Raw genomic sequence first — 27,452 nt, 5'->3', positions numbered from 1 at the left:
TGGATTGCTCCAGCTGTAAATGTCCTTTCCTTCATCCATCATAGCCCTCAGCTGTGCAAAGGTTTGGCATCAGACCTGAGATGAACCCCACCTCCGCCCTTAACCATGAGGTTTTGGACAGATTACTTGACCTACCTGGGCCTCAGCTTCCTGACTTGTAAAATCAGAATAACAATCTCTGCCTCCCAAAATGAGCAGCATTAATGTCTAAGCACCTACTATAGTGCCTGGCACAGAGCTCTAATAAGTGGGAACCATTATATATTATTACAGCCTCCTCAAGCTACTTCAAATCTGTTTTGGAAATAGAGTAGAGGTAAAATTTATAATGCTCCAGTTGCCTGTTCATACTTAATGTCCTTGTCTTAAACCTCTCTACTTGCCGAGTGTGGGCACCCAATCTTGAACATCTCTTCCCACTTTACCGTGGTGCTCATTGCCTGTGCTTAGTGAAGCATTCAGGACCCATTGAGAGCCAGGAACATAAGCAAAAGGCGAGCCTGGCCCTCAGCAGACCCTATTCCCTAGCACAAAGACTCACTTTACGCCACCCAGCCCAGACAAACCACTGGAGAAATGTAGCTGGTCAGGTGTTAAACACGCTGCTCGAAAGAAGTAGAACGTGTTGGGTGAGGACGTGACAATTAGCCACATAAAACCAGAGAGAAATAACAGAAGGAAAATCACCCATATTTTGTTAGTTTCTGTTGTTCCGGCCTGGCACCCAGCAGCTTTTCTCTTTTTTAATGACCAGACAGGCTGCTGTTCAGCAGAGCTTTAAGTGATCTTGGATTGAAAGTGTGGTTCAAAAGGAACTAATAACTAGGCCAAATTTGATCAAAGTCTGGCACATTACCCTTGTAAGTTACCCTTGTAAGTTCAGAAGGCTGCCTAGCAGCAGGATACGAAGGCTCAGAGGGCCCTAGATTTCTTCTTTTGATGTGGGTGTTTGTTATTGTTGTTGCTCTCTTTTTTAAGGTTAGTCAAAGTTGTTTTATTAAATATGCTAAAATATGCCAGTGACATTCAGCCTGGGCACGCCGTATAAGTATTTGCTTCATTGCATAAGTACTATTTATTTAAAGCTTGCAGTTTGGAAGTTATTGCTTAAACTTAATGGTATAAGCTTTAGAAATACAAAAAAATACTCCAAGACTGGACTAGAATCTCTACAGTCAGATTTCTAATCTCAGGATGCTAAATCCAGAAAAGAAAATTATACTTTCTTGGGGTTTTTTTTGAGACAAGGTCTTGCTGTGTCACCCAGGCTGAAGTGCAATAATGCGATCACAGCTCACTGCAGCCATGACCTACTGAGCTCAAGCGATCCTCTCACCTCAGCCTCCCAAGTAGGTAGGACCACAGGCGTGAGTCTCCACACCTGGCTAATTTTTTAAATTTATTTTTTATAGAGATGGGATCTCACTATGTTGCCCAGGCTGGTCTTGAACTCCTGGGCTCAAGCAATTCTCCTGCCTTGGCCTCCCAAAGTGCTTGGGATTACAGACATGAGCCGTGGCGCCTTGCCAAGAAATTATACTCTTGATTTTAGCCCATTTCCTGCCGAAATGCTATCCCCTTAGTTTTTCTTGTTGACCCACTCTAATTTTAGGGTTGTATCACCTTGGTCACCTGCCTTCAAGCCCCAGCATGCCTCATTGTCATTTGACCACAAGAGCCATGGGAGAAAACATTTCTCAGAGTAAATGCAATCATAGTATGTGCTATTTTAGGAGTCTAATTCATTGTCTAAATGTGGTTCTGGTAGCTTTCAATACCCCTAACTTCCTAAGGGATGTGTGGTTTTCCCTTCTCTCCTATTTTATGTGTGCTACTGGTGCCTGGACTTGGGACCAATATCAATGGAAGAGAAGAAATAAATAGACAAGAAGCAAGAATCAGGAAATTCCAGCCTTCAGAGGAGAAATAACACTTTAGCTTGAATTGTATGAGAATTGCCTACCCATGCACACTGGCTTATGTAAACTTAATGAAAATATACATATGGCTTTCCAAATTACAGACTAAATCTTCTTCTATTAAATATAGCTGTCACAAAAATCTCTAGGTAATAGCAAAATGATTTCCAGGCCTATGCTGAATGGAATGGCCTGTTTATTGCAAACAGTGCTCAGTATTACAGTCATATATTGCTTAACGATGGGGATACATTCCGAGAAATGCGTCCTTAGGAGAATTTGTCCTTGTGTGAACATCATAGAAGGTGTTTACATAAACCCAGATGGTATAGCCTACTCTACACCTAGCTCTGTGGTGTAGCCTTATTGCTCCTGGGCTACAACTTGTACAGCATGTTACTGTAATGAATACTCTAGGCAACTGTAAAACAGTGGTAAATGTCTGTGTATCTAAACATAGACATAGAAAAGATATGTAAAAATATACTGTATTATAATCTTATGGGACCACCATCATATACGTGGTCCATTGTTAACCCAAACGTTGTTAAGTGGCACACGACTGTACTGTTTTTTTGTCTGTTTGTTTTACTGAGACAGAGTCTTGCTCTGTCGCCCAGGCTGGAGTGCAGTGGCACGATCTTGGCTCACTGCAACCTCTGCCTCCCGGGTTCAAGTGATTCTCCTGCGTCAGCCTCCCGAGTAGCTGGGATTACAGGCGCGTGCCACCATGCCCGGCTAACTTTTTGTATTTCAGTAGAGACAGGGTTTCATCATGTTGTGCAGGCTGGTCTCAAACTCCTGAGCTCAGGCAGTCCACCCTCCTCGGCCTCCCAAAGTGTTGGGATTACAGGTGTGAGCCACCGTGCCTGACCCTGTACTGATTTTTTATTAGTTTGAGACAGGGTCTTTTTTTTTTTTTTTTTTTTTAATGAGATGTAGTTTTGCTCTTGTTGCCCAGGCTGGAGTGGAATGGCATGATCTTGGCTCACCACAACCTCCGCCTCCCGGGTTCAAGTGATTCTCCTGCCTCAGTCTCCTGAGTAGCTAGGATTACAGGCATGCACCCCTATGTCCGGCTAATTTTGTATTTTTAGTAGAGACGGGGTTTCTTTATGTTGGTCAGGCTGGTCTCGAACTCCTGACCTCAGGTGATCCGCCTGTCTTGGCGTCCCGAAGTGCTGGGATTACAGGCATGAGCCACTGCGCCTGAGACAGGGTCTTATTCTCTTGTCCAGGCTAGAGTGCATGGCTCTTGGCTCAGTGCAGCCTCAAACTCCTGGACTCAAGCGATCTTCCTCAGCCTCCCAAAGTGCTGGGATTAACATGCGTGAGACACTGCACCTGGCCCATGACTGTACTTCAAATTTCATTATAATGTAAAATTGTTTAGATGATCTTCTCTGTTTTTTTTTTTTTTTTTGAGATGGAGTCTCGCTCTGTCGCCCAGGCTGCAGTGCAGTGGCGCGATCTCGGCTCACTGCAAGCTCTGCTTCCCGGGTTCAGGCCATTCTCCTGCCTCAGCCTCCCGAGTAGCTGGGACTACAGGTGCCTGCAACCACACCCGGCTAATTTTTTGTATTTTTAGTAGAGACGGGATTTCACCGTGTTAGCCAGGACTGTCTCAATCTCCTGACCTCGTGATCCGCCCGCCTCGGCCTCGCAAAGTGCTGGGATTACAGGCGTGAGCCACCGCGCCCGGCCGATCTTCTGTTTTTAAACAAGGTTTGACATATATTTCTTAAGCAAGAGCATGTAATTCTTGTGTCAAAATGTACCAGTAATGGAGACAATTCCGTGATATTGTTTTGGCAACCTTTTAGGTTTTTTGGGTTTTTCTTTTTGAGACAGGCTCTCACTCAAGCTTGAGTGCACTGCTGCACGCGATCACACCTTTCTGCAGCCTCAACCATCTGGGCTCAAGTGATCCTCCTGCCTCAGCCTCCCGAGTAGCTGGGATTACAAGCATGCACCACCACACCTGGCTAATTTTTATTTTTTGTAGAGACAGGGTCTCGCTGTGTTGCCCAGGCTGTTTTGAACTGCTGGCCTCAAACACTCCTCCCTCCTTGGCCTCCCAAAGTGTTGGGATTACAGGTGTGAGCCACTGTGCCTGGCCACTTTCTTAATTTATTTTTAAACTGAATTGCTTTATAGGACCTTTGACCGTTGATGTGTAGACCCTAACCCTGACCTGGAGCTATCTACTTTGTCTTTTCTGTGCTCAGATACCCAGTACCTCCAAGATACCATGAACCATGTCCTAAGCTGTGTCAAGAAGGAGAAGGAACGTACAGCGGCCTTCCAAGCCCTGGGGCTACTTTCCGTGGCTGTGAGGTCTGAGTTTAAGGTCTATTTGCCTCGCGTGCTGGACATCATCCGAGCGGCCCTGCCCCCAAAGGACTTCGCCCATAAGTAAGCACCTCTGTTATGATTTCACCTTCCACTCCATTTGGTTGGAGAGGAAGGACGCTCTATCTCAGATCCACGGAGCTTACGCCGATTTTTTGCATCATTAAACTCCAGGGTATAGCAAATCATATGAAGAACAGCCCTTCCTTAGTTGAATTCTAAGCTTTTCCAAATGAAATAACATAATATGAAATATTTGGGGAGGTTGAATACCCTGAGAACATGTGAGATGCCAATGCTGTTTTCAGTGTTATTATTTACTGGGAATCTGCTAGTTTTGCTTTTTTCTCTGGCTTTTAAAAGTCTTATTTTGATATAAGACCTAAAGAGAGGAATCCTCGACTGGAACTGAAGGGACCTAAGGGTCACCTTTTTCCTCATCGCTGAAGTTGAATAAGTTATTCCATCTCTTTAAACCTCCTGGCGAATCAAATACGAGAAAACCCCTCAGCATCCTGCCAGACGGAGAGGCCAGGGTGTCTTCGCTAAGGCGAGGGGGTCAGTGTTCATCATCCTTTGTCTCAGGGTTGTCTTTATGCTTCCCTGTTTATTAGCGAAGATTGCTGTGGTGAATTAATACGCCCCACTACTCATTCTTTTTTTTTTTTGAGATGGAGTCTTACTTTGGTTGCCCAGGCCGGAGTGCCGTGGCACGGTCTTGGCTCCCTGCAACCTCCTTTTCTCGGGTTCAAGCGATTCTCCTGCCTCAGCCTCTTGAGTAGCTGGGATTACAGGCATGTGCCACCATGCCCAGCTAATAATTGTATTTTTTTGTAGACACAGGTTTTCACCATGTTGGCCAGGCTGGTCTCAAACTCCTGGCCTCAAGTGATCCACCCACCTTAGCCTCCCAAGTAGCTGGGACTACAGGCGTGTGCCAGCATGCCCAGCTAATTTTTGTATTTTTAGTAGAGGCGGGGTTTTGCCATGTTGGCCAGGCTGGTCTCGAACTCCTGACCTCAGGTAATCCACCCACCTCCGCCTCCCAGACTGCTGAGATTACAGGCGTGAGTCACTGCACCTGGCCCCATTCTAAAGCCCAGCATTCTCATCATAGAAGAATTTCTTTCCATATGATGGCTGTGTACTGCCTTCTTGTCCCTGATGAACACCTTGTTCAGCTCTCTTCCTACATAATTATCTTGGTGAGCACCACACTAACCCATATGGTATAGCTGTGTGAATTCAGAAAAAGGGCCCCTTCCTTAAGACACTTTACTGCCATCTGCTGGATTGTTGTAGAAATATACAAATCTACAGTAATTGTGATGTGATGGGCCTGTTTGAACTGTGCTCTGGACAATTTGCATACCCGTCTGTGGTAGCCCTGCCTGAGTAACCTGCTCTCCTTGCCCCAAGGTAATTTTGAGGTAGGACATTAAAGAATGTCATTATGTCTCAACTAGCCACTCTTCATTTCTCTGCAGGAGGCAGAAAGCTATGCAGGTGGACGCCACAGTCTTCACTTGCATCAGCATGCTGGCTCGAGCAATGGGGCCAGGCATCCAGCAGGATATCAAGGAGCTGCTGGAGCCCATGCTGGCAGTGGGACTAAGGTGGGTGTCAGAAACCTGAGCTTGCCCTATATCAGTGTGAGGCTTGGCCCCCAGTGTTGGGACTGTTAAAAGAGTGAGGCATGGTTGTTTGCACATTCAGCTGGATGGACAGGATAGCTTAGACTAAACACACAGGCTAGTACTGAATCCTAGTTTCATCACTAGCTTTCTATGTGATCTTGACTAAGTTATTTAATTTCCCTGAGCCTCTTTTTTTTTGAGAAGGGGTCTCGCTCTGTTGCCCAGGCTGGAGTGCAGTGGCCCAGTCTCGGCTCACTGCAAGCTCTGCCTCCCGGGTTCACGCCATTCTCCTGCCTCAGCCTCCCTAGTAGCTGGGACTACAGGTGCCCGCCACCACACCTGGCTAATTCTTTGTATTTTTAGTAGAGATGGGGTTTCACTGTGTTAGCCAGGATGGTCTCGATCTCCTGACCTTGTGATCTGCCCACCTCGGCTCCCAAAGTGCTGAGATTACAGGTGTGAGCCACCGTGCCTGGCCTCATTTTTTTTTAATCTGAAAAGTGGGTACAATAGTAATTCTTATTGCCTAGGGTTGCTGTGGGTTCGTGATATAGTCACTCTTAGGATCATGCCTGGTATATAGGAAGTACTCAATAAATATTTGCAAATATTTTGTATATTATTATTGAGCAAGTTGCTTAAGCTTCCTAAACTAAGTTCTCTTCATCTGTAAAATAAGGACAGTGTACTTAATCTGCTTCCCAGAGTGTTTGTTGTGACTTGGTCTTCTGTAGTGGCTGAATTATAGTGAGCAAGTCTTCTGTGGCAAGGACCAGAAACTCATAGATTGTTTGGAGACCTGAGACTAAGCCAAGAGAATTTACACTTTTATTCTTATTTTATAATATCCTTTCTACTCTGAAGAACAGAGGCCTGATCCCCTTGCTGGGAGAGAAAGCTGTTTCTTCCCAAGAACAGACTGAGTGTCATGTGCCCAGCCCTTATGTGACTTGTTTCCTTCCCCTCAGCCCTGCCCTCACTGCAGTACTCTACGACCTGAGCCGTCAGATTCCACAGTTAAAGAAGGACATTCAAGATGGGCTACTGAAAATGCTGTCCCTGGTCCTTATGCACAAACCCCTCCGCCACCCAGGCATGCCCAAGGGCCTGGCCCATCAGCTGGCCTCTCCTGGCCTCACGACCCTCCCTGAGGCCAGCGATGTGGGCAGCATCACTCTTGCCCTCCGAACGCTTGGCAGCTTTGAATTTGAAGGTAAGAAATTACAATGGCTCTTGCCAAGATAGTGAGAGATGCTGGAAACTTTGGGAAAGGAATGAAGGTATCTAGGATTCCTGGATCTTGCCAGGGTGCTAAAGACAGGGTAGCCGATTCTGTAGCAGCTCATCCTTCCTATATTCTTTCCATGTATTGGTAATTCCTACTCTTTGTTTCTTTGTCCTATACTGAGTTTGAGGGCAAATGGTTTGAGGGAAAGTATACGTTGATCGAAGGAAATAATGCTTCAGAAACAGATCCCCCTCACGTCCTCACTTTTCCACTTCTTTGTAGCTGAGATGGTATGTAATGCTTTAAAATGTGTAAGTAGGGGCTTTTGGATGTTTCCATGTCTATGGCGATATGATTTCTCTCTTTTTTTTTTTTGAGACAGAGTCTCTCTGTTGCCCAGGCTGATGTGCAGTGGCACGATCTCAGCTCACTGCAACCTCCGCCTCCTGGGTTCAAGCGATTCTCCTGCCACAGCCTCCCGAGTAGCTGGGACTATATTCGCGTGTCACCACACCCGGCTAATTTTTGTATTTTTGGTGGAGATGGGGTTTCACCATGTTGGCCAGGTTGGTCTGGAACTCCTGATCTCAAGCGATCTGCCTGCCTCGGCTTCCCAAAGTGCTGGGATTACATCCATGAGCCACTGTGCCCAGCTGGCAGTATGATTTCTAAAAGTACCATACTGTGTAGTTCCAAACTGCAAATAAACCCATAATAATGCCCCACAGAGATATATTTCAGGGGGAGAAGTTGATACTTCTGAAATTTGAGATCATACAGGTAGTATTGGTCAAGACTGTGGGGAAACAAGCAAGTACAGAAAGCCTGAACATGCTGCCTGGAGACAGCCACCCATGGTTTCTCTATTGCAGTTCCTCCACTTAACATTGATTCACACCTGTGATAATTTATCTCTAGTGAATAGAAAGTAGCTATGTTTAAACCCAGACTACATAGACTCTTTGTCTGGTGTTTAAATCTGGGAACTAAAACAGGCAAGGTAAATTTGATCAAGAATTGTATTATCCTCTGAGAAAGTAAGGGGTTGAGTTGGAATAAAACAAAATAATTTATTATTTAAAGGGAATATAAAAAGGCTAGGATTGGGGGATACCTTTTATCTGTCTCTCTGCTCCTTCACCACCCCCTTTTGCCTTTCTGCTGATTGAAAGCCCCCTTGTTACCCTTTAAGAGTTCTGGGTCAGGCCTGGCATGGTGGCTCATGCCTGTAATCCCAGCACTTTGGGAGGCCGAGGCGGGCGGATCACAAGGTCAGGAGATTGAGACCATCGAGTTTCAGCATGGTGAAACTCTGTCTCTAATAAAAATACAAAAAAAAAAAAAATTAGCTGGGCGTGGTGGTGGACGCCTGTAGTCCCAGCTACTCGGGAGGTTGAGGCAGGAGAATGGTGTGAACCCAGGAGGCGGAGCATGCAGCGAGTGGAGATCGCGCCACTGCACTCCAGCCTGGGCGACAGAGCAAGACTCCATCTCAAAACACGAAAAACTGGAAATAAGAGAGTTCTGGGTCAGTATCGTATTGATCAATGTCTGGTTGAAAGTAGAATTAGTAGCCTCAAAATGGAAAATTCAGCTAGCAAGCTGCAGACCTACCTGTCTACAGCAGCAGTGTTTATTCTGTTTTCCCTCTGCCTTTCTATCCAGGCCACTCTCTGACCCAATTTGTTCGTCACTGTGCGGATCATTTCCTGAACAGTGAGCACAAGGAGATCCGCATGGAGGCTGCCCGCACCTGCTCCCGCCTGCTCACACCTTCCATCCACCTCATCAGTGGCCATGCTCATGTGGTTAGCCAGACCGCGGTGCAAGTGGTGGCAGATGTGCTTAGCAAACTGCTCGTGGTTGGGATAACAGATCCTGGTAAGGCTTCCCAGACAGAAGGAATCTAGGGGAGTTAAGGAGCTTAAGGCAGTTGGGAGTAGCCAGTTTCATTACATGGCCTCTCTAGAGTTCTTTGGCCTCAACAAGCTGATATTCAGCTATTTCTCTGCCAAGGCGTGTTAGGTGTGGCTACTGTAGCCTTTGGTTTAAGATAATCTACCTTTAATTCTTTTGTCTTTTACTCCTGTGAGTAGAGAAAAGAATGACAGAGGTTAGATGAGAAAAAGCATCTGGAATCTTCCCACTTCGCTGATGGCAGTGGAGGTAGAAGCTGGGAAGGGCTGGAGTGATGGGGTCATGAAGAAATGTTCAAAGGCTCCATTGCTCTTGCAGACCCTGACATTCGCTATTGTGTCTTGGCGTCCCTGGACGAGCGCTTTGATGCACACCTGGCCCAGGCGGAGAACTTGCAGGCTTTGTTTGTGGCTCTGAATGACCAGGTGTTTGAGATCCGGGAGCTGGCCATCTGCACTGTGGGCCGACTCAGTAGCATGAACCCTGCCTTTGTCATGCCTTTCCTGCGCAAGATGCTCATCCAGGTAACTGAGGTGATGGCCAGACCCACAGGCAGGGAAGACAGGACTCTCACTGTGAGAGCTGCTTGAGGAAACGGAGTTGAGGACAAGGATGGGGGAGAAAGATTGAGGTACCTGGTAAAAGCCACATTTGTCTGCAAGGGTCCAAACGTTTCCCTGGCTTTATAATGGCAGTTCCAGTGCTCATCACCTCATGAGCCCTTTGTCAATATGACTCCAAGGTGGTTCAGAGTCCTCTCATGCAGCTCTTTCTTTTTCCTGGCAAGTCGCCAGTGATCCCATTTCTTGGCCCTCTTTGCTTGCTGGATTGATCTGCTGCAGATGGTGTCAGACTTCCCAACACCTCCCTATCCTTCAATTCTCCTGCTTTTCTTGCTGGTGCCAGGTCAAGCACGGAGGCCATTTTTCTTCACAAAAATAACCAATGTGAGACCATTTCCACCGTTTGTTCTAATAGTCATTGCCCCAGTCTGTGATCCTGGCTTTCATTCTTAAATAATATGAGAATGCCAAGCTCAGCTGCTTGGTCTGTAGCCTAAGATAGAATTCCCCTGGAGACATGGCTCCTCAGTCTTTGTCTTCACCTACCTGAGTAAGTTCTGTGACCTCCTGGTGAGCAATACATGGTCCAGTCCTGCCTGGTGAAGTTATTTCCACCTGCCTCTTCTGGGTCTCTATGTTGCTCACCCACTCACTTCCTGTCCCCATTGCTCAGTGTCTGCTTCCTGACCCTCCCTCATGGTTTGTTTTGAAGTAAACACTGTATATAAGGAACTTAAACATAGAAAATCATTAATATACGTAACTCACTCTAGAGAAATGTTGTTTGTTCACAATTTGTTATAAAGTGGCTGTAAATTATATCATCAGTCAACAAATTAGGAAGTTGTACTTATGTTGGCACTTCTATTTTTAGCGTAATGATTTATTTAACTGCTGGCCTGCGTTAGACGTGCCTGTCATTTTAAGTCTTAAAAAAATTCTTCAGTTATAGGAAGGAATAGAAATCATTGTTGAAGGCCGGGCATGGTGGCTCACGCCTGTAATCCCAGCACTTTGGGAGGCCGAGGTTTCCAGATCACCTGGGGTCAGGAGTTCAAGACCAGCCTGGCCAACATGGTGAAACCCCGTCTCTATTAAAAATTAAAAAAAAGTAGCCAGGCATGGTGGCAGGCGTCTGTAATACCAGCTACTCTGGAGGCTGGTGCAGGGAGAATTGCTTGAACCCAGGAGATGAAGGTTACAGTGAGCTGAGAGTACGCCACTGCACTCCAGCCTGGCGACAGAGCGAGACTCTGTCTCCAAAAAAAAAAAAAAAATATGAAATCACTGTTGAGCCTGCCAGCTCAAATCATGCTAAATTAATTTGGCATAGAAATATCTCCTAAATGGCTGAGTGCAGTGTCTCATGTCTGTTATCCCAGCACATTGGGAGGCCAAGGCAGGCGGATCACATGAGCCCAAGAGTTTGACAAGACCAGCCTGGGGAACATGACAAACCACGTCTCTACAAAATATACAAAAGTTAGCTGGGTGTAGTGGTGCATATTCAGGAGGCTGAGGTGGGAGGATCACTTGAGCCTGGTAAGTTGTGGATGCAGTGAGCCATGATTGTGCCACTGCACCCCAGGCTGCGTGGCAGAGTGAGACCCTATCTCAGAAAAAAAAAAAAAAAGGAAAAAATAAGAAATATCTCCTAATGAGAATATCAATATGTTCATTCTGTCAGCAGACTTTTTGACCACATGCTATGTTCCAGGTTCTGCTGGGCACTGGGAATATAGCAGTCAACGAGCCAGGCGTGGCTCCAGTCTTCTTTCTTTTTTGTTTTGAGACGCAGTCTCGCTTTGTCACCAGGCTGAAGTGCAGTAGTGCGATCTTGGCTCACTGCAACCTCCACCTCCCAGGTTCAAGCGATTCTCCTGCCTCTGCCTCCTGAGTAGCTGGGACTACAGGCGCCTACCACCACGCCCAGCTAATTTTTGTATTTTTAGTAGAGACGGAGTTTCTCCATGTTGGCCAGGCTGGTCTCGATCTCTTGACCTTGTGATCTGCCCGCTTCGGCCTCCCAAAGTGCTGGGATTACAGGTGTGAGCCACCTCGCCCAGCTGGCTCTAATCTTCTTAAAGCTGATATTAAGCTATCAGGCCATCTCATTTTTTCAGTATTGCAGAGTGTGAAGCTCCTTTGAATGAATTTATGTACTGAATTTAGACCTTGAAACTTTAAAATTACTCTTTTTTGTTTTTAAACTTTGATATAGATTTTTCCAAATTGAGTTGTACATTTTCATGCCTTGATAAAGGCTTTGGTGTTTTGTTTTGAGACAGAATCTCACTCTGTCACCAAGGTTAGAGTGCAATGGTGGGATCTCATCTCACTGCAACCTCTGCCTCTTGGGCTCAAGCAATCCACCTGCCTCAGCCTCCCAAAGTGCTGGGATTACAGGCATGAGCCACTGTGCCTGGCTGACTTTGGCCTTTCTTGCGGTCTTGGTCATCAGGGTAGGCATTGGTTATTGTTATTAGGATGCAGTGAGGCTCTTGGGCTCTGGAAGTGAACCTGGGGTTCTTTGGATTGGCACCGCACTGCTGCAGATAGTTGGGCTCTGCTCCGTGAGGCACATTTCCTTGCAGTTAGCCATGTCTTCTTGGTGCTGCAGGTCTATTCTCAGTATCCCCTTCATTTCTTTTCCCTGTGGTCTGCTATGACTGGGGAAAACAGGCTACCAAGGGAATCCAGAAAATCAGGTTATTAAGTCAGTAACCTAAGACAAAATGTAATGTTAAATTGTAGACTTCTCTGGGTAGCTGAGTTAACCTGAGCTCTGTGACATCTGCTTTTCTCACTGCTCATTGATTTCCTTCTGGCAGCTTTATCCAGAAATCTGTCTATATTATGCTGTCTATGTCACCATGAGCATGATGTGCTGATTTGCTTGTGTCCTGAGGATGTCAGTTAGAACCAACGTGTTATCTCCGGTCAGTAAGGCTTCAGGGGATCCTGCCAGTGTGATCCCCACCTATTGAGGTTTATCTAGATGTGCCCCAAACAGCTACAGAGTATCAATACTTCTCTTGGCATCATAGCTGTTCTAACTGTTCTTTGATTCCTTTGCCATTATTTGTAGTCCTTAGTAATTTGCTGTCTGGACAAAGATTTTTCTCCCAAGGGGCCCTACCTTCTTTCCTCATTTTTATAGAACCCTACTCACAGCTCTCCCTGTTGGTTTTCTCAGTCTTCTCTGGCTGTGCTACATTGTTTAAAGCTCTGCTTTAGAGAGGACCATGGGACATTGGAGTGCTGTGATAAAAGGAAAGGGAGCAGGTTTTCGAATAGTTTTTCTTCCTGTCGCAGCTGTATCTAAGGCTGTTCTGCCTGTTGCAGAAATGTCTGTTGCTCATTGAGTATCTAGCAGCTACTTCATCTGTCGTGGAGGTCTGGGTTTTTCCCCCAGTTCCCAGCCACTTTTTCTGTTGGACACAGTCTCTCTCTAGAATGTCTTCTGCCATAGAGAACATATGAGCCTTTCTTCCCTACAGATTTTGACAGAGTTGGAGCATAGTGGGATTGGAAGAATCAAAGAGCAGAGTGCCCGCATGCTGGGGCACCTGGTCTCCAATGCCCCCCGACTCATCCGCCCCTACATGGAGCCTATTCTGAAGGTAACACAAACCGAGAGGCTGGTGCTTTCTCTGTGCATTGTCATCAGCTCACATGGGGAGATGGGAGTGTTTCAGTGCTCACTAGTACATTGAACAAAGTAGATGATTTCTTTGCTCTCATGCTTGGAGACCAAAGGGCCATATCAGGCATTTTCAGTTAAAGAATACCAAGAATCTCATCAGTCGCAGGAAAGTGCTGTCCTTATAAGAGGTAAGAGATAATGCTTCAGGACATCATCACAGGTGTTTGGAAAGGAGAAGTAGGTAGATAGTAGCATAAAATAGCTCGCCCAAAATGAGGAAAAAATGAGCTTGAAAATCTGAAACAACCTTCAAATCTCAACACATTAGAGTCATGTCAAGTCCTTTATAATGTATGTTAATCTGGATGAACAATCACTGAGACGCAGTTTAGAGGAGACATGAGAAATACTTTCACATTATAGTGCTTCCCAGCTCTCTCACATGTCAGACTTATGCTTCATATGGAGAAAAGTTTGAGAATTTACATTCCAGAGAAATCTTGGATTCATAAAGCCTAGAAGGAATTTCTTTATGACTGAGATGGTCTCTTGGGTGAATTTTACTGACATAAAAGAAAGGTTTCTAGTAGAGTCTAACCTGCATTCATTTTCTCATAACTTCTTTTTCTAGGCATTAATTTTGAAACTGAAAGATCCAGACCCTGATCCAAACCCAGGTGTGATCAATAATGTCCTGGCAACAATAGGAGAATTGGCACAGGTAAAGGGTCAGCTACTTTTTCCATAGTGGAGATAGGGTGGAAAAGAAACTCACCTCTAAGGAAGTCAAAATCTATTTTTTTTTTTAAATGAAAGGTCTCACATATTTATTACGGAACCCAGCCAACCAACGCGTTCATAACAGATTCAGAGAGAAATAATATATTCTCAATAAAACATGTCCAACTCTCCAGATAGTGGTGACATTTTCAGCTTGATATGGTAATATTATTGTGACCTTCAGACAGCATAAATATGTGTGCCATCTCATGTGCAATTCTTTATAGACCCATCTTGGTTCTTCTCCAATGTCTTTTTTTGGAGTTGTACCTGGTTGTATTACCAGTTTTCATCCGAATCCACTGGGGAATGGGACGATTTTACTTTTGTTTCTTGGCCAGGAATTGCTTCATTCTGAGAGTCTTGTGAGAAGACATGGCGAGAATCAGAGTCAAGCACACACCATGATGATGGAGAAAGGAAGAGAGGGCTTTTTTTTTTTTTTTAATTTTATTTATTTGTTTTTGAGACCGTTTCACTTTGTCCAGGCTGGAGTGCAGTGGCGCGATCTCGGCTCACTGCAACCTCCATCTCCTGGGTTCAAGTGATTCTCGTGCCTCACCCTCCCAAGTAGCTGGGATTACAGGTGTGCACCACCACACCTGGCTAATTCTTGTATTTTTAGTAGAGATGGGGTTTCACCATGTTGGCTAGGCTGGTCTGGAGCTCCTGATGTCAGGTGATCTGCCCTCCTCAGCCTCCCAAAGTGCTGGGATTACAGGCATGGGCCACCATGCCCGGCCTCCAAAATACTTTTTAATGCCAGAATTTCTAACCCTTTCTGCCACCCTCTTTTTGATTTTGCAGGTTAGTGGCCTGGAAATGAGGAAATGGGTTGATGAACTTTTTATTATCATCATGGACATGCTCCAGGATTCCTCTTTGTTGGCCAAAAGGCAGGTGAGTATTACTGCTTCCTGATTGAGCAAGACAGACCCCATGAGTCCGGGGACCTTGCTTCTCTTTATTCACCTTAGTGTCCTCACCCAGTGCCTAGAACAGAGTGTGACACATAGTAGGTGCTCAAAAATATTTGTTGAATGAGTAAAAGTTAGAAAGATTTGAAACCAGAGTTACCTGTTGTCCTGACCCAGAGTCAGTTTCAGTAAGTATCAGGGCTGACTAGTGCCATTTTGTCTATACAAAAGAAAATGCAGGTCAATTATCAGAGCCCTAGCTCTCAGAGGGAAAAAGAAAGCCTGGGCCACTGCCTGTGAGTGAACAGAGGTTTAGCTCATCCTTGCCCAGCCCTGGTTCTGCTTTCCCAATTTTGAGGCTATTAGATGACTAGACTAACATTAAGAACAGTCTTAATTTATTTCCGGGCATGGCAGCTCACACCTGTAATTCTAGCACTTTGGGAGGCCGAGGCAGGAAGATTGCTTGAGCTCCAGAGCGAGAGCAGCGTGGGCATGATGAGACTTTGTCTCTACTAAAAAAAATAGCTGGGCATGGTGGCATGTGCCTGTAGTCCCAGCTACTCAGGAGGCTAAGATGGGAAGATCACTTGACTCCAGGAGATTAAGGCCGCAGTGAACTGTTATCACACCACTGCACTCCAGTCTCCAGTGAGACCCTGTCTCAACAACAATAAAAAATCTTAATTTCCTTTTGAATCTCCCGTTAGTCATCTGGGATATGGAAGAATGATGTGTTTTCTTTGAGAAAGGTGGGAATTTTCTTTGTCTCTTGATCCAGTGATTGTTGGAGGTTTGTGTGCTTGATCATCCTTGGTTTTATGCCCTCTTGGGATTTCTGCTTATGGTTAGTGTCTTAACCAGAAACCTCTTTTCTTCTTACAGCCTCTAACACTTCATTACAATCATTATACAAAGAGTTCAACTATGCTTTCTTTTCTCTCATACTGGCTCAATGAGTCATGTGTTCTTATGCCTTTCCAGGTGGCTCTGTGGACCCTGGGACAGTTGGTGGCCAGCACTGGCTATGTAGTAGAGCCCTACAGGAAGTACCCTACTTTGCTTGAGGTGCTACTGAATTTTCTGAAGACTGAGCAGAACCAGGGTACACGCAGAGAGGTAGGGGACGTGGCAAACTTGGTCTTTAAAGACTTTGCTGGGAGGATGGCAAGAGAGAGAAGGTTGCAGCATTAACATGCTCTGACAGTGTCAGACTTCCTGTCCCTCTCCATTTTGTTCATGTAGCTGGTCATTTGGGTATGAATTGGGAATTATGTAACCTGAGAGGAGTATCCGTGATACTTGTTGTAATCATGTTGTGATGAATGTTTTCTTTTTTCCCTCCCCTTTCCCACCCAGGCCATCCGTGTGTTAGGGCTTTTAGGGGCTTTGGATCCTTACAAGCACAAAGTGAACATTGGCATGATAGACCAGTCCCGGGATGCCTCTGCTGTCAGCCTGTCAGAATCCAAGTCAAGTCAGGATTCCTGTAAGTTGGGGGTAGCCATGAAAGACTTGCCAAGTTCTCACTCACAGAGCCCTTGCTGGTTGTGTTTAGAAAGTCTGGAGCTGGATTACTGAGAAATTATAGGATATTGGCTCATGTAACTTTTGAATGAAAAGTCAGTAGTTTCTTCTTGAATCCCAGAAGGGTTGCTGCTTCCCATTGTGGCCAGAGTCCTCATATCTGTCTATATTCTTTGTCAAGGGTTGACATGCCAAGTCTGTCTGCTTTTTGATGCCAATGCAAGAGATACACATTATCACCCCATCACCTCTATCTATCTCTCATTCTTTCTCAGTGCCTCTTTGATGGTTCTCATTCCCATGGTATCTACAGAAGAAGAGGATAGAATTGATTCTCCCTGTTTTAATTGATAGGGAAATCAGAGGCAAGGCTCAGGGCCATAGGGAAAACTAGCAGCAATCAGAAATTTGGGGCTCTTTTTTCCATGAAATGGTTTGGCCCAAGAGCTGCATTGCCTTTTTTTGTTTGTTTGTTTTTGAGACGGAGAGTCTTACTCTGTTGCCCAGGCTGGAATACAGCACTGCAACCTCTGCCTCCCGGGTTCAAGCAATTCTTCTGTCTCAGTCTCCCAAGTAACTGGGACTACAGGTGCACACCACCATACCTGGCTAATTTTTGCATTTTTAGTAGGGGAGGGTTTTGCCATGTTGGCCTGGCTGTTCTCAAACTCCTGACCTCAAGTGATCCGCCCACTTCAGCTTCCCAAAATGCTGGGATTACAGGCATGAGCCACTGTGCCTGGATGCCCTTTTTTTTTTTTTAAGTTTTATTTTATTTTTAATTGACTCAGGGAGGGGGAATAGGGAGAGGTTGGTCAATGAGTGCAAGGTTCCAGTTAGACAGGTGGAATCATTTCTGGTGGTCTGTTGCCCATTGCCTTTTATTGTTTTTATTTTATCTTAATTTTATTTTTTTGGAGACAGGGTCTCACTTTGTCACCCAGGCTGAAGTACAGTGGTGTGATGTAGCCTCGACCTCCTGGGCTCAAGTGATCCTCCTGCTTCAGCCCCTCAAGTAGCTGGGACTACAGGCGTGTGCCACCACACCTCGATACTTTTTGTATAGCCCGTTGCCTTTTGACAAGTAGCCTGAGTGAATGGGGGTGGAGTATGGGGTTGCAGGAGGGTTTTCTAGACTTAACCCATATTCCCTCAGGGCAGGCCTATTTCTGACATTGAAAGTTAACATTGGTTCTCCCAACTATTCCAGGAAAATGTTATTACCCCAAAATAAATTGTTTCTGAACTCTCTAGATGGGGTCATGTTGCTTCAGATTTCTTCCTCTTCTGGTATTAGAGAGACATGCCTGTGATGTTATTCTGTCAGCCCCATAGCTTTTGAGAGCAGGGCCTGAGCCATGCTGCTCCTGGTGTTCTTCCTTATTCATGGCACCAGTCAGCCCAGCTCTTCATCTGTTTAGTTCTTACCCTCCTTGCTGCACTCTTGATGTTAGTATACCTCCCTCCCTTGCCGCTGCCCCCTCCGCCACCATCAGAGTCCTTGAGGTCCTTATTGTTCAAGTCAGGTAGGTAGTATTTGCCTGCCAACCTGTCTGAATCCCCTAGGGGAACCAATGAGCTGCTGAACAGATGTTTGCCTAATTTAATTCCCTTTACTTTATTTTGGGGGAGTAATTATTTTTATTGATGGTTTCAGTTATGAAGTTGTAAACGGTAAGAAGGTAAATTAAACAGAGCAATTTAGAGAAAACCAACCCATCATGTACTGTTTTAGGCTTTTGTGGTTTGAGTAATAGAAAAGCCAAAAACGGTTTACTCCTTAATGGTGAGAGGCTATTCATTGGTTCCTAATAGACCTTGAATTCCCAACAGTGTTAGAACATACTAGGAAGAAAGATATGAATGCTAATGTCTGTTAGGAGGTTGTTTGTTATTAACCATGCTCTGCCTGAAGTCACGTCATGTCATGTGTAGCTCTAACACTCTCTGTTATTTTGTCCTAGCTGACTATAGCACTAGTGAAATGCTGGTCAACATGGGAAACTTGCCTCTGGATGAGTTCTACCCAGCTGTGTCCATGGTGGCCCTGATGCGGATCTTCCGAGACCAGTCACTCTCTCATCATCACACCATGGTTGTCCAGGCCATCACCTTCATCTTCAAGTCCCTGGGACTCAAATGTGTGCAGTTCCTGCCCCAGGTCATGCCCACGTTCCTTAATGTCATTCGAGTCTGTGATGGGGCCATCCGGGAAGTAAGTACCTTAAACCCCAATCCTTCTCTTTCTCCTCTGCATCACACATGCACAGATCCATTTGTGCTTCAGCTTCTTAATTATGCATTCTGTGTGCTCTTGAGCCTAATGCCTTCCTCCCCCTTAACTCCCAACATGTAAAGTGTACAATCGGCTCACTCCAGTATCCTGGCTTAGATGGCTAAAAGGGCCAGGTGCAGTGGCTCACACCTATAATCCTAGCACTTTGGGAAGCCGAGGTGTGCGGATCACCCGAGGTCAGGAGTTTGAGACCAGCCTGGCCAACTTGATGAAACCCCGTCTCTACTAAAAATACAAAAATTAGCCGTGCATGGCGATGCACGCATATAATCCCAGCTACTCGGGAGGCTAAGACAGGAGAATCGCTTGAACCTGGGAGGCGGAGGTTGCAGTGAGCTGAGATCGAGCCACTGTGTTCCAGCTTGGACGACAGAGTGAGACCCTGTCTCAAGAAAAAGATGACTAGAAGATGAATAGCCTGGGGGAGGAAAAGCATTGTCATTCTCAGTAATCTAGAGTTCAGTCCGGTTGTAGATGCCCCACAAATACAAAATCAGTCTGGATTTCTGGTTGCTCCTTCATGACAAGATTTAAGTCGTAACACTTTTAGTGAAAATACTACACAGGTGAAGTTGCATGCTTCTTACTGGATCTCATACTGCCACCAGTTGGTCCCATTACTGTTGATCCTCAGTGGGAGCATGCCGCCCAGTGGGTGTTTATCCGATCTCTCCATTGTAAACTTATCTGTTTTCCTTTGCCATTAGTGAGTAATCTGTGGGGTGACACTTTGAGACTCCATGGCTATCCTGTTCCTCAGCTACCTTCCATCCAGTGACTTTAGCATCCATTGATAATCCTCACTTGAATTGATTATCACACTGGTGGTTGCAAAGTGATGACTTTCTAATTTTGTTATTCCTTCTCCATTTTATTAGCTGGCAGCATTTTTCTGTAAAGAGGAATTTTCTCCTCCCCCACCTCTCACTCTTGCTGTTTCTTGTGTCTTTCTCTAAACCACAGAATATGCAAAATGGTTCTAAGATTATATGTGCATACTACTACCAACCACAGATCTGAGTAAAGTTCAGAATAGATTTGTAATTCCTGTTATTCTTAGAATACACTCTACTAAGGGTGTACAGTCAGAGTACTATGTTTAAAAGATACCTCAATTAGTTACTTTTCCCGCTGATCATATTGTCAACATGATCTACATTTAGAGGAGATAGCATGTTTTTAGAAATTATGTTTCCTGACTTTGTTTCCTGACTTTGTGTCTGGAGTATAGACATACCGTTTATTTGTTTCTATTGTATTTATAACTATCAACCTGATTGAATCCTTTTTTTTTTTTTTTTTGAGACGAAGTCTCACTCTGTTGCCCAGGCTGGAGTGCAGTGGTATGATCTCAGTTCACTGCAGCCTCTGCCACCCAGGTTCAAGCAATTCTCCTCCCTCAGCCTCTTGAGTAGCTGGGATTACAGGGGTGCACCACCATGCCTGGCTAATTTTTGTATTTTTAGTAGGGACAGGGTTTCACCATGTTTGCCAGGCTGGTCTTGAGCTCCTAACCTCAGGTGATCCAACTGCCTCAGCCTCCCAAAGTGCTGGGATTACAGGCATGAGCCACCACGCCCGGCCGGAATTCTTATTAACTCTAATAATTTACCTGTAAATTCTCTCAGGTTTTTGCTCTATATAATTATATAGTCTGGTGGGTGGGGGTGGGGAAGAAAAATAAAAAAAGGACGTTCTGTTTTTTAGTTTTAATCCTGTAAACCGCTTAGTGACACAGTAATGAAAAGTAATAAGTAATAAAAAAGTAATAAGACCTCTACTACCATGTTTTTGGTTTTTAAGATAGGGTCTTGCTCTGTCGCCCAAGCTGGTGACACAGGTTGCAGTAGGTGATACGGGCTCACTGCAACCTCCACCTCCCGGGCTCAAATGATCCTTCCACCTCAGCCTCCTGAGTAGCTGGGACTACAGGCATTTACAACCACACCCAGCTGATCTTTTGGGTTTAGCCATGTTGCCCAGGCTGGTATCAAACTCCTGGGCTCAAGCCATCTGCCCACCTTGGCCTCCCAAAGCACTGGAATTGCAGGAGTGAGCCACTGCACCTGGCCTTACTCCATGTTAATTAGATGCAGTGATAGTGGAAATCTATAACCTTGCTCCTGATTTTAATAGGACTGCTGTTAAGATTTCACCATGAAGTATAATGTTTGTTGTAGCTTTTTGGTAGATATCTTTTTATTTTATTTTTATTTTTTAAAACATACAGAATGCTTCACAAATTTGCCTGTTATCCTTGCATATGGGCTATGCTAATCTTCTGTAGATTGTTCCAATGCTAGTATATGTGCTGCCAAAATGAGCACTAGATAGCTTTATAAAGGTCAAATATTCTCATATAAAGAGAATACTAAAGAGTTTTTTTATGAATGGATATTGAATTCTTTAGTCTGTAATAATCATATGGTTTTTCTCTTTTAATGTGTTAAATATGTTGAATCACACTGATAATGTGTTCTAATGTAAGAATGCGGGCATTCTTATATTAAAACCACCTTGGTTATAATGTATTTTTAAATTGTGATCTTATGTCAGTTCAACTTAGAATTTTTGCATCTGTGTTCTTGATTGAATTGGTCTGTAATTTTCTCTTTCTTAACTATGGGCTCAAAGATCTGTTTAGCTTTTCTGTATCTACTTGAAGCAGTTTTGGCTACTTTTTTTTAGGAAGCTGTTCATTTTATCTAAGTGATAAAACTTGTTGACCTGAAATTGTTCACACCGTTCTCTTACATTTTAATTGTTTTAAGATCTTTTTTTATGCCCCAGAACTGAGTGGATTATGTTTTAATTTTCTACTAGAGATTTGTCAAAGCATTTTTCAAAGAAGCAACTATTGGCCAGGTGCGGTGGCTCATGCCTATAATCCTAGCACTTTGGGAGGCCGAGGCGGGTGGATCATCTGAGGTTCAGAGTTCAACTCCAGCCTGGCCAACATGGAGAAACTCCATCTCTATTAAAAATACAAAAATTAGTCGGGCATGGTGGCGCATGCTTGTAATCCCAGCTACTCAAAAGGCTGAGGCGGGAGAATCGCTTGAACCTGGGAGGTGGAGGTTACAGTGAGCTGAGATTGCGCCATTGCACTCTAGCCTGGGTGGCAGAGCAAGATTCTGTCTCAAAAAAAAAAAAAAAGAACCAACTTTTGACTTGTTGATCTATTATTATTTTCCTTTTTCTGCTTTTTAAAAAAATTGTGTTAAAATGTTAAGTCATTGTCAATCTTCTTTTCTAATGTAATCTCTTAAGGCTATGAATTTCACTCCAAGTATTAACTGCTTTCCAAAATTTCTTAAAACTTACATACCGTAAGATATGTGGGGGGAAAATTTAAAATAAAAAACTTATTTATTTATTTACAAGTGAGATAAAATTTACATCTCGTAAAACTCATTGATTTTTAATATATTTACAGAGTTATGCAATTATCACTAATAATCTAATTTTAGAAAACTTAAATCACCCCAGCAAAAAACCTCTTGTCCATTTTCAGTCATTTTCTGTTTCTGCCTCATCCCTGGGCAACTACTAATCTGCTTCTATCTCTATAGATTTACTTTTTCTGGACATTTCATATAATTGGTGTCATAGAATATGTGGTCTTTTGCATCTGGCTTCTTTCACTTAAAACTTTTGAGGTTCATCCATGTGTGGCATGTATCAGTAATTTATTCTTCCTTTATTGCTCAATAATGATGTAGTATTTTCATTATTGTTCAGAAATATTTTCCAGTGTTAGAATTTCTTCTTTTACCCTTGAATTATTTAGAAGTGGGTATTCTATATGTAAACTTAAAGGGTTTTTAATTTCTCTTTTTGATATTGATTTCTAACTTAATTGCATTGTGTTTATGATTCTTTCATGCTTGCTGGAACTGCTTTAATGGTCTAGTGGTTGATCGATTTTCATAAATATTTCCTATGTCCTTGGGAATACTTGTGTATTTGCTAACATTATGGACAGGGTTTTACATAAGTCATTAGATTGAACTTATTGTGTTCAAATCTTTTGTGTCCTTCTAATTTTTGTTTGTTTGATCTGTCAATACTGAGAGAAGTGAGACAAAAATCTCCCTTTACGATGGTGGGCTTATTTCTGATAGTTTAGTCAATCTTGTTTTATGTATCTTTGAGATTATATTATTAGATGCATGCAAATTTTAAATCCTGATATCTTCCTGGTAAGTTGACTCTTTTATCATTATGCAATAATCCTTCTTATCTTTAATAATACCTTAAAATTTATTTTGCCTAACGTTAATATAGCTACACCAGCTTTTTTTTGGAGGTGTATGTCTTTTCCAATTCTTTTACTTTTAACTGTCTTGTGACTTTTTGTTTTGGATGCTCTCTTGTAAATATAGCTAGATTATCTTTTTAATCCAATTTAAAAATGTCTTTTAACCAGTGCATTCTAGGCCAATTGCATTTATTATGATTGCTGATATATTGGGGTTATTTATTTTATTTTGAGACGGAGTATCGCTCTTGTTGCCAGGGTGGAGTGCAATGGTGTGATCTCGGCTCACTGCAACCTCCGCCTCCTGGGTTCAAGTGATTCTCCTGCCTCACCTTCCCAGGTAGCTGGGATTATAGGTGCATGCTACCATGCCCAGCTAATTTTGTATTTTTAGTAGAGATAGGATTTCACCATATTGGCCAGGCTGGTCTCAAACTCCTGACCACAAGTGATCCACCTGTCTCGGCCTCCCAAAGTTTATCTTTCTTTTTTGTCTTTTTCTGGATTTGTTTGAACCTTTATTTTTTATTTCATCTTTTGCCTTCACTCATTGGCCACCTTTAATTTTTCTTAACATTTTGTAATAGACTATTTCAATCATGAATAAAGTAGACAACCTATTATATTAGATTCTCATATACCCATCGGTAATTATTAGCATTTTGTCAATTTGGTTTTATCTCTTACCTCCATTGGCTTCCCCCCCGACACATGTGCGTACATTTCTGCAGTATTTTAAAGCAAATTACAGGTATCATATTATTTCACCAATACATACTTTTTTCCATATAACCACAAGTATGACACCTACAAAGCTAACAATCATTTCTTAGTATTATTTAATACCAGCCCTTCTTCAGATGTCCCTGATTGTCTTAAAAATTCATTGTAATTTGATTTATTCAAATCAAAATCTATATAAGGTCTACATCTGGCATTTGGTTGATGTATATAATTCTTTCACCACTTATTTACCTTTTCCCTCTACTTAAAAAAAAAAAAAAAAAGTCATGTATTTGTAGAAGAAACCAGGTCATTTGTCCTGTTTCTCATACTGGATTTGGCTGATTGTATCTTCGAAGTATCTTAATTTCCTATAAACTGGTTAGATTTAGAGGCTTGATTAGATTCAGGTTCTGTTCTTTTGACAAGAGATACTTCATAGATTACAATACTGTATACCTCCTATTTCAACATTTAGTAAACAGATATTTTTGATATGACCCGCTGCTAGTGATGTAAGGGCTAATCAGTGGGTTCGGATATTGTCATCTGATCCATCTGTTATAAAGTTCCCTATCAGCCTTTTTCCCAATCATTTTAGCATTCATTGGTAGTTATTTCCTAAAGCTATTATTTGATTAAGGACTGCAAAATGGTGGTTTTCTTACTTACATATATATATTTTTATTAAAAAAAATTTTTTTTCCATGACACATCTCTCAGGAGGTCCCGAGAACATGTGCCCCAAAATGGTGATTTTCTAATTTGATTGTTCCTTCTGGATTTATTAGCTAGAAAGTTCTTTAGAAATAAAGAACTTGGCTGGGCATGGTGGCTCACAGCTGTAATATCAGCACTTTGGGAGGCTGACTTGAGAGGATTGCTTGAGCCCAGGATTGTAAGACCAACCTGGGCAGCATAGCAAAATCCCATCTCATTTTATTTAAAACATTTTTTTAGGCTGGACGCAGTGGCTCACGCCTGTAATCCCAGCACTTTTCGAGGCCGAGGTGGGTGGATCACAAGGTCAGGAGATCAAGACCATCCTGGCTAACACAGTGAAATCCTGTCTCTACTAAAAATACAAAAAAATTAGCCAGGCGTGGTGGCAGGCACCTGTAGTCCCAGCTACTTGGGAGGCTGAGACAGGAGAATGGCGTGAACCCGGGAGGTGGAGCTTGCAGTGAGCCGAGATTGGGCCATTGCACTCCAGCCTGGGTGACAGAGTGAGACTCTGTCTCAAAAAAAAAAATTTTGTTTTTAAATAAATTTTTAAAAAGAACTTTATATAATCAACTACTGAGGTAATTTGAAGTGTAGATCATGTAGGAAAAGCAGAATAAATGCATGAATCTTTCCCTTTATTTATCAATTTATCAATTTTTTAGTATAATGAGTCAAGCCTCTAACAGCTTTTCAGAGGCGACCCAGGCACCTTCCCACCTCCCAATCCTACCCTCATTCTTTGGAGTATCAGTATGAACTCATGAAGATACATATATATATATAATTTACCTTTATTTATACTGTAAACCAAGTTGGTTGCACAGTAACTCAAAGAGGACTATCAAGTGAAAGTCATTTAGTCATCTTATTGTTAATACTAATATTGGTCATTTACTACTTGTGTGTTTAAAAAAATACATATATGTATGTAATCTCACTAAAAGAAATCAGAGCTCTCTATATAGAGTATTTCTCTCTATATAGAATATATATATGTATATACATACTATATATATATGTATATATATTATTTCTGTTCATTGCAGGCACTAATCTTTTTCACAATCAGATTATCCTGATCACCCTGGCTGTTGTGTCCTTTTTACATGGCCCAGTAGACTTTCTTGCTTTCTGGAGGAAAAAAATTACTCCAAGCGTACCAAGTATATTTCACTCAAACCTGGGCATAGCCATTTCCAAGGAGCTCTGATTTCTTTTAGTGAGATTACATACATATATATATTTTTTACAGATGTAAATAGAAAATGACCAATGTTAGTATTAACAATAAGATGACTAAATGTAGTTTAAGACTTTCACTTGATGATATTCTTGAGTGATTGTGCAGCCAACTTGGCTTATAGTTATACTCATTTGTTTCTGTTTATTTTCAATTTTTAGAAATTTCCTTGAGTTTACAAAAAATTTAGGCTGAGCGTGGTGGCTCACGTCTGTAACCCCAACACTTTGGGAGGCCGAGGTGGATGGATCACTCAAAGTCAGGAGTTTGAGACCGGCCTGGCCAACATGATGAAACCCGTCTCTACTAAAAATACAAAGATTAGCCGGGCATGGTGGTGCATGCCTGTAGTCCCAGCTACTCAGGAGGCTGAGGCAGAAGAATTGCTTGAACCCGGGAGACAGAGGTTGCAGTGAGCCAAGATTGCACCACTGCACTTCAGCCTGGGCGACAGAGCAAGACTCCATCTCAAAGAAAAAATAATAATTTTTATTTTAGTTATATAAGACATTAACATAGTTCCAGAGCTAGAACTATAAATAAGATCTATCCAGCAACGTCTAGCTTCTGTCACCATCTTTATACCAAGTTTTCTTTCTTTCTTTATTATTTCCTATTGCTGCTATAACAGATTACCACAAATTTAGTGGCTTAACACAGATTTCTTGTCTTACAGCTCTCTAGGTTATATTTCTGACATGAGGTCTCACTGGGCTAAAATCAAGATGTTGACAGGACTATGTTCCCATCTGGAAGCTCTAGGCGAGAATGGATTTCCTTGCTTTTTCTACCTTCTAGAGCAGGAGGAGTTGGATAAGCTTGTTTTAGAGGCTGCCTGCATTCCTTGGCCCCCTTCCTCCATCTTATTAAACATCATTATCGTTTTATGTCGTGTTTGTTTATATTCATCCACACATATTTCATGTCTCGTCACTCTGTCTTCCATATTAGAGCTTTCTCCTAGAATCATATTCTTTCTTCATAGGACAAATTCCTCTTAGGAGCATTCATTGAAATAAACTGCTCTTATCTGAATAAGTCTTTATTTCACCCTCTTTAAATCTTCATTTGGAGATTTAAAAATTAAATTAAAAAATTTATTTTTTAGCCAAGAATATGATTCTAGGTTCTCCTACAACTGTAGATACGATCCCACTTTCTGACTTCTTTTTGTTGCTGTTGAGAAATCGTGAATCCCTTTTACATATTTTTTCTGTGGCTTCTCATTGTTTTGTTATCCTGAAGTGTTTACTATTATATATCTAGATGTGAATTTCTTTTGATTATCCTGTTTGAGACTTGGAGGGCTTCCTGAATGTGAGGATTGGTATCTTATCAGTTCTTGAGAAATTCTCATGTATTATCTTTTTTGGAATTTTGTCCTTATACCCTTCTATTTTTTTTTCTTTCTTTTCTTTTTTTTTTTTTTTTTTTTTTGAGATCGAGTCTCACTCTGCTGCCCAGGCTGGAATGCAGTGGTACGATCTCGGTTAACTACAACCTCCGCTTTCCAGCTTCGAGTGATCCTCATGCCTCAGCCTCCTGAGTAGCTGGGACTACAGGCATGCACCACCACGCTGGCTAATTGTTGTTGTTGTTGTTGTTTTTTTTTGCATTTTTAATAGAGACAGGGTTTTACCATGTTGCCCAGGCTGGTCTTGAACTCCTGTCCTCAAGCAATCCACCTGCCTCAGCCTTCCAAAGTGCTGGAATTATAGGC

General features: G+C 42.9%; 1 protein-coding gene, 1 non-coding gene and 1 pseudogene across 7 annotated transcripts in view; 1 reads left to right on the top strand and 2 right to left on the bottom strand.

Moving 5' to 3' along the window:
- The window catches only part of MTOR (mechanistic target of rapamycin kinase), a 155,640-nt gene that overhangs the window by 14,691 nt on the left and 113,497 nt on the right, over positions 1-27,452 (top strand). For 5 of the 6 annotated variants that reach the window (XR_009214909.1, XM_032758905.1, XM_032758906.2 and 2 more), the window contains 11 exons: positions 4,148-4,334; positions 5,759-5,887; positions 6,877-7,121; positions 8,802-9,017; positions 9,372-9,577; positions 13,117-13,239; positions 13,894-13,983; positions 14,850-14,942; positions 15,944-16,078; positions 16,319-16,448; positions 18,451-18,701. Coding sequence is in view for 5 of the 6 variants with exons in the window: in XM_032758905.1 (XP_032614796.1) it covers positions 4,148-4,334; positions 5,759-5,887; positions 6,877-7,121; positions 8,802-9,017; positions 9,372-9,577; positions 13,117-13,239; positions 13,894-13,983; positions 14,850-14,942; positions 15,944-16,078; positions 16,319-16,448; positions 18,451-18,701 (1,805 nt within the window). In the remaining variant the exon portion in view is untranslated. Of the gene's footprint in view, positions 1-3,515; positions 3,645-4,147; positions 4,335-5,758; positions 5,888-6,876; positions 7,122-8,801; positions 9,018-9,371; positions 9,578-13,116; positions 13,240-13,893; positions 13,984-14,849; positions 14,943-15,943; positions 16,079-16,318; positions 16,449-18,450; positions 18,702-27,452 lie in introns of those variants that run through there. The other variant, XM_058444306.1, reaches the window with a different exon arrangement.
- Positions 14,264-14,419, bottom strand: LOC131384245 (large ribosomal subunit protein eL39-like; annotated as a pseudogene).
- LOC116813955 (U6 spliceosomal RNA) lies at positions 21,003-21,109 on the bottom strand. The gene has a single exon (XR_004371076.1). It is a non-coding gene; the product is annotated as a U6 spliceosomal RNA (small nuclear RNA).

Source organism: Hylobates moloch, unplaced genomic scaffold (assembly GCF_009828535.3).
Source record: "Hylobates moloch isolate HMO894 unplaced genomic scaffold, HMol_V3 SCAFFOLD_9, whole genome shotgun sequence".
Lineage (NCBI taxonomy): Eukaryota > Metazoa > Chordata > Mammalia > Primates > Hylobatidae > Hylobates > Hylobates moloch.
This window is presented reverse-complemented; position numbering and strand designations above follow the sequence as displayed.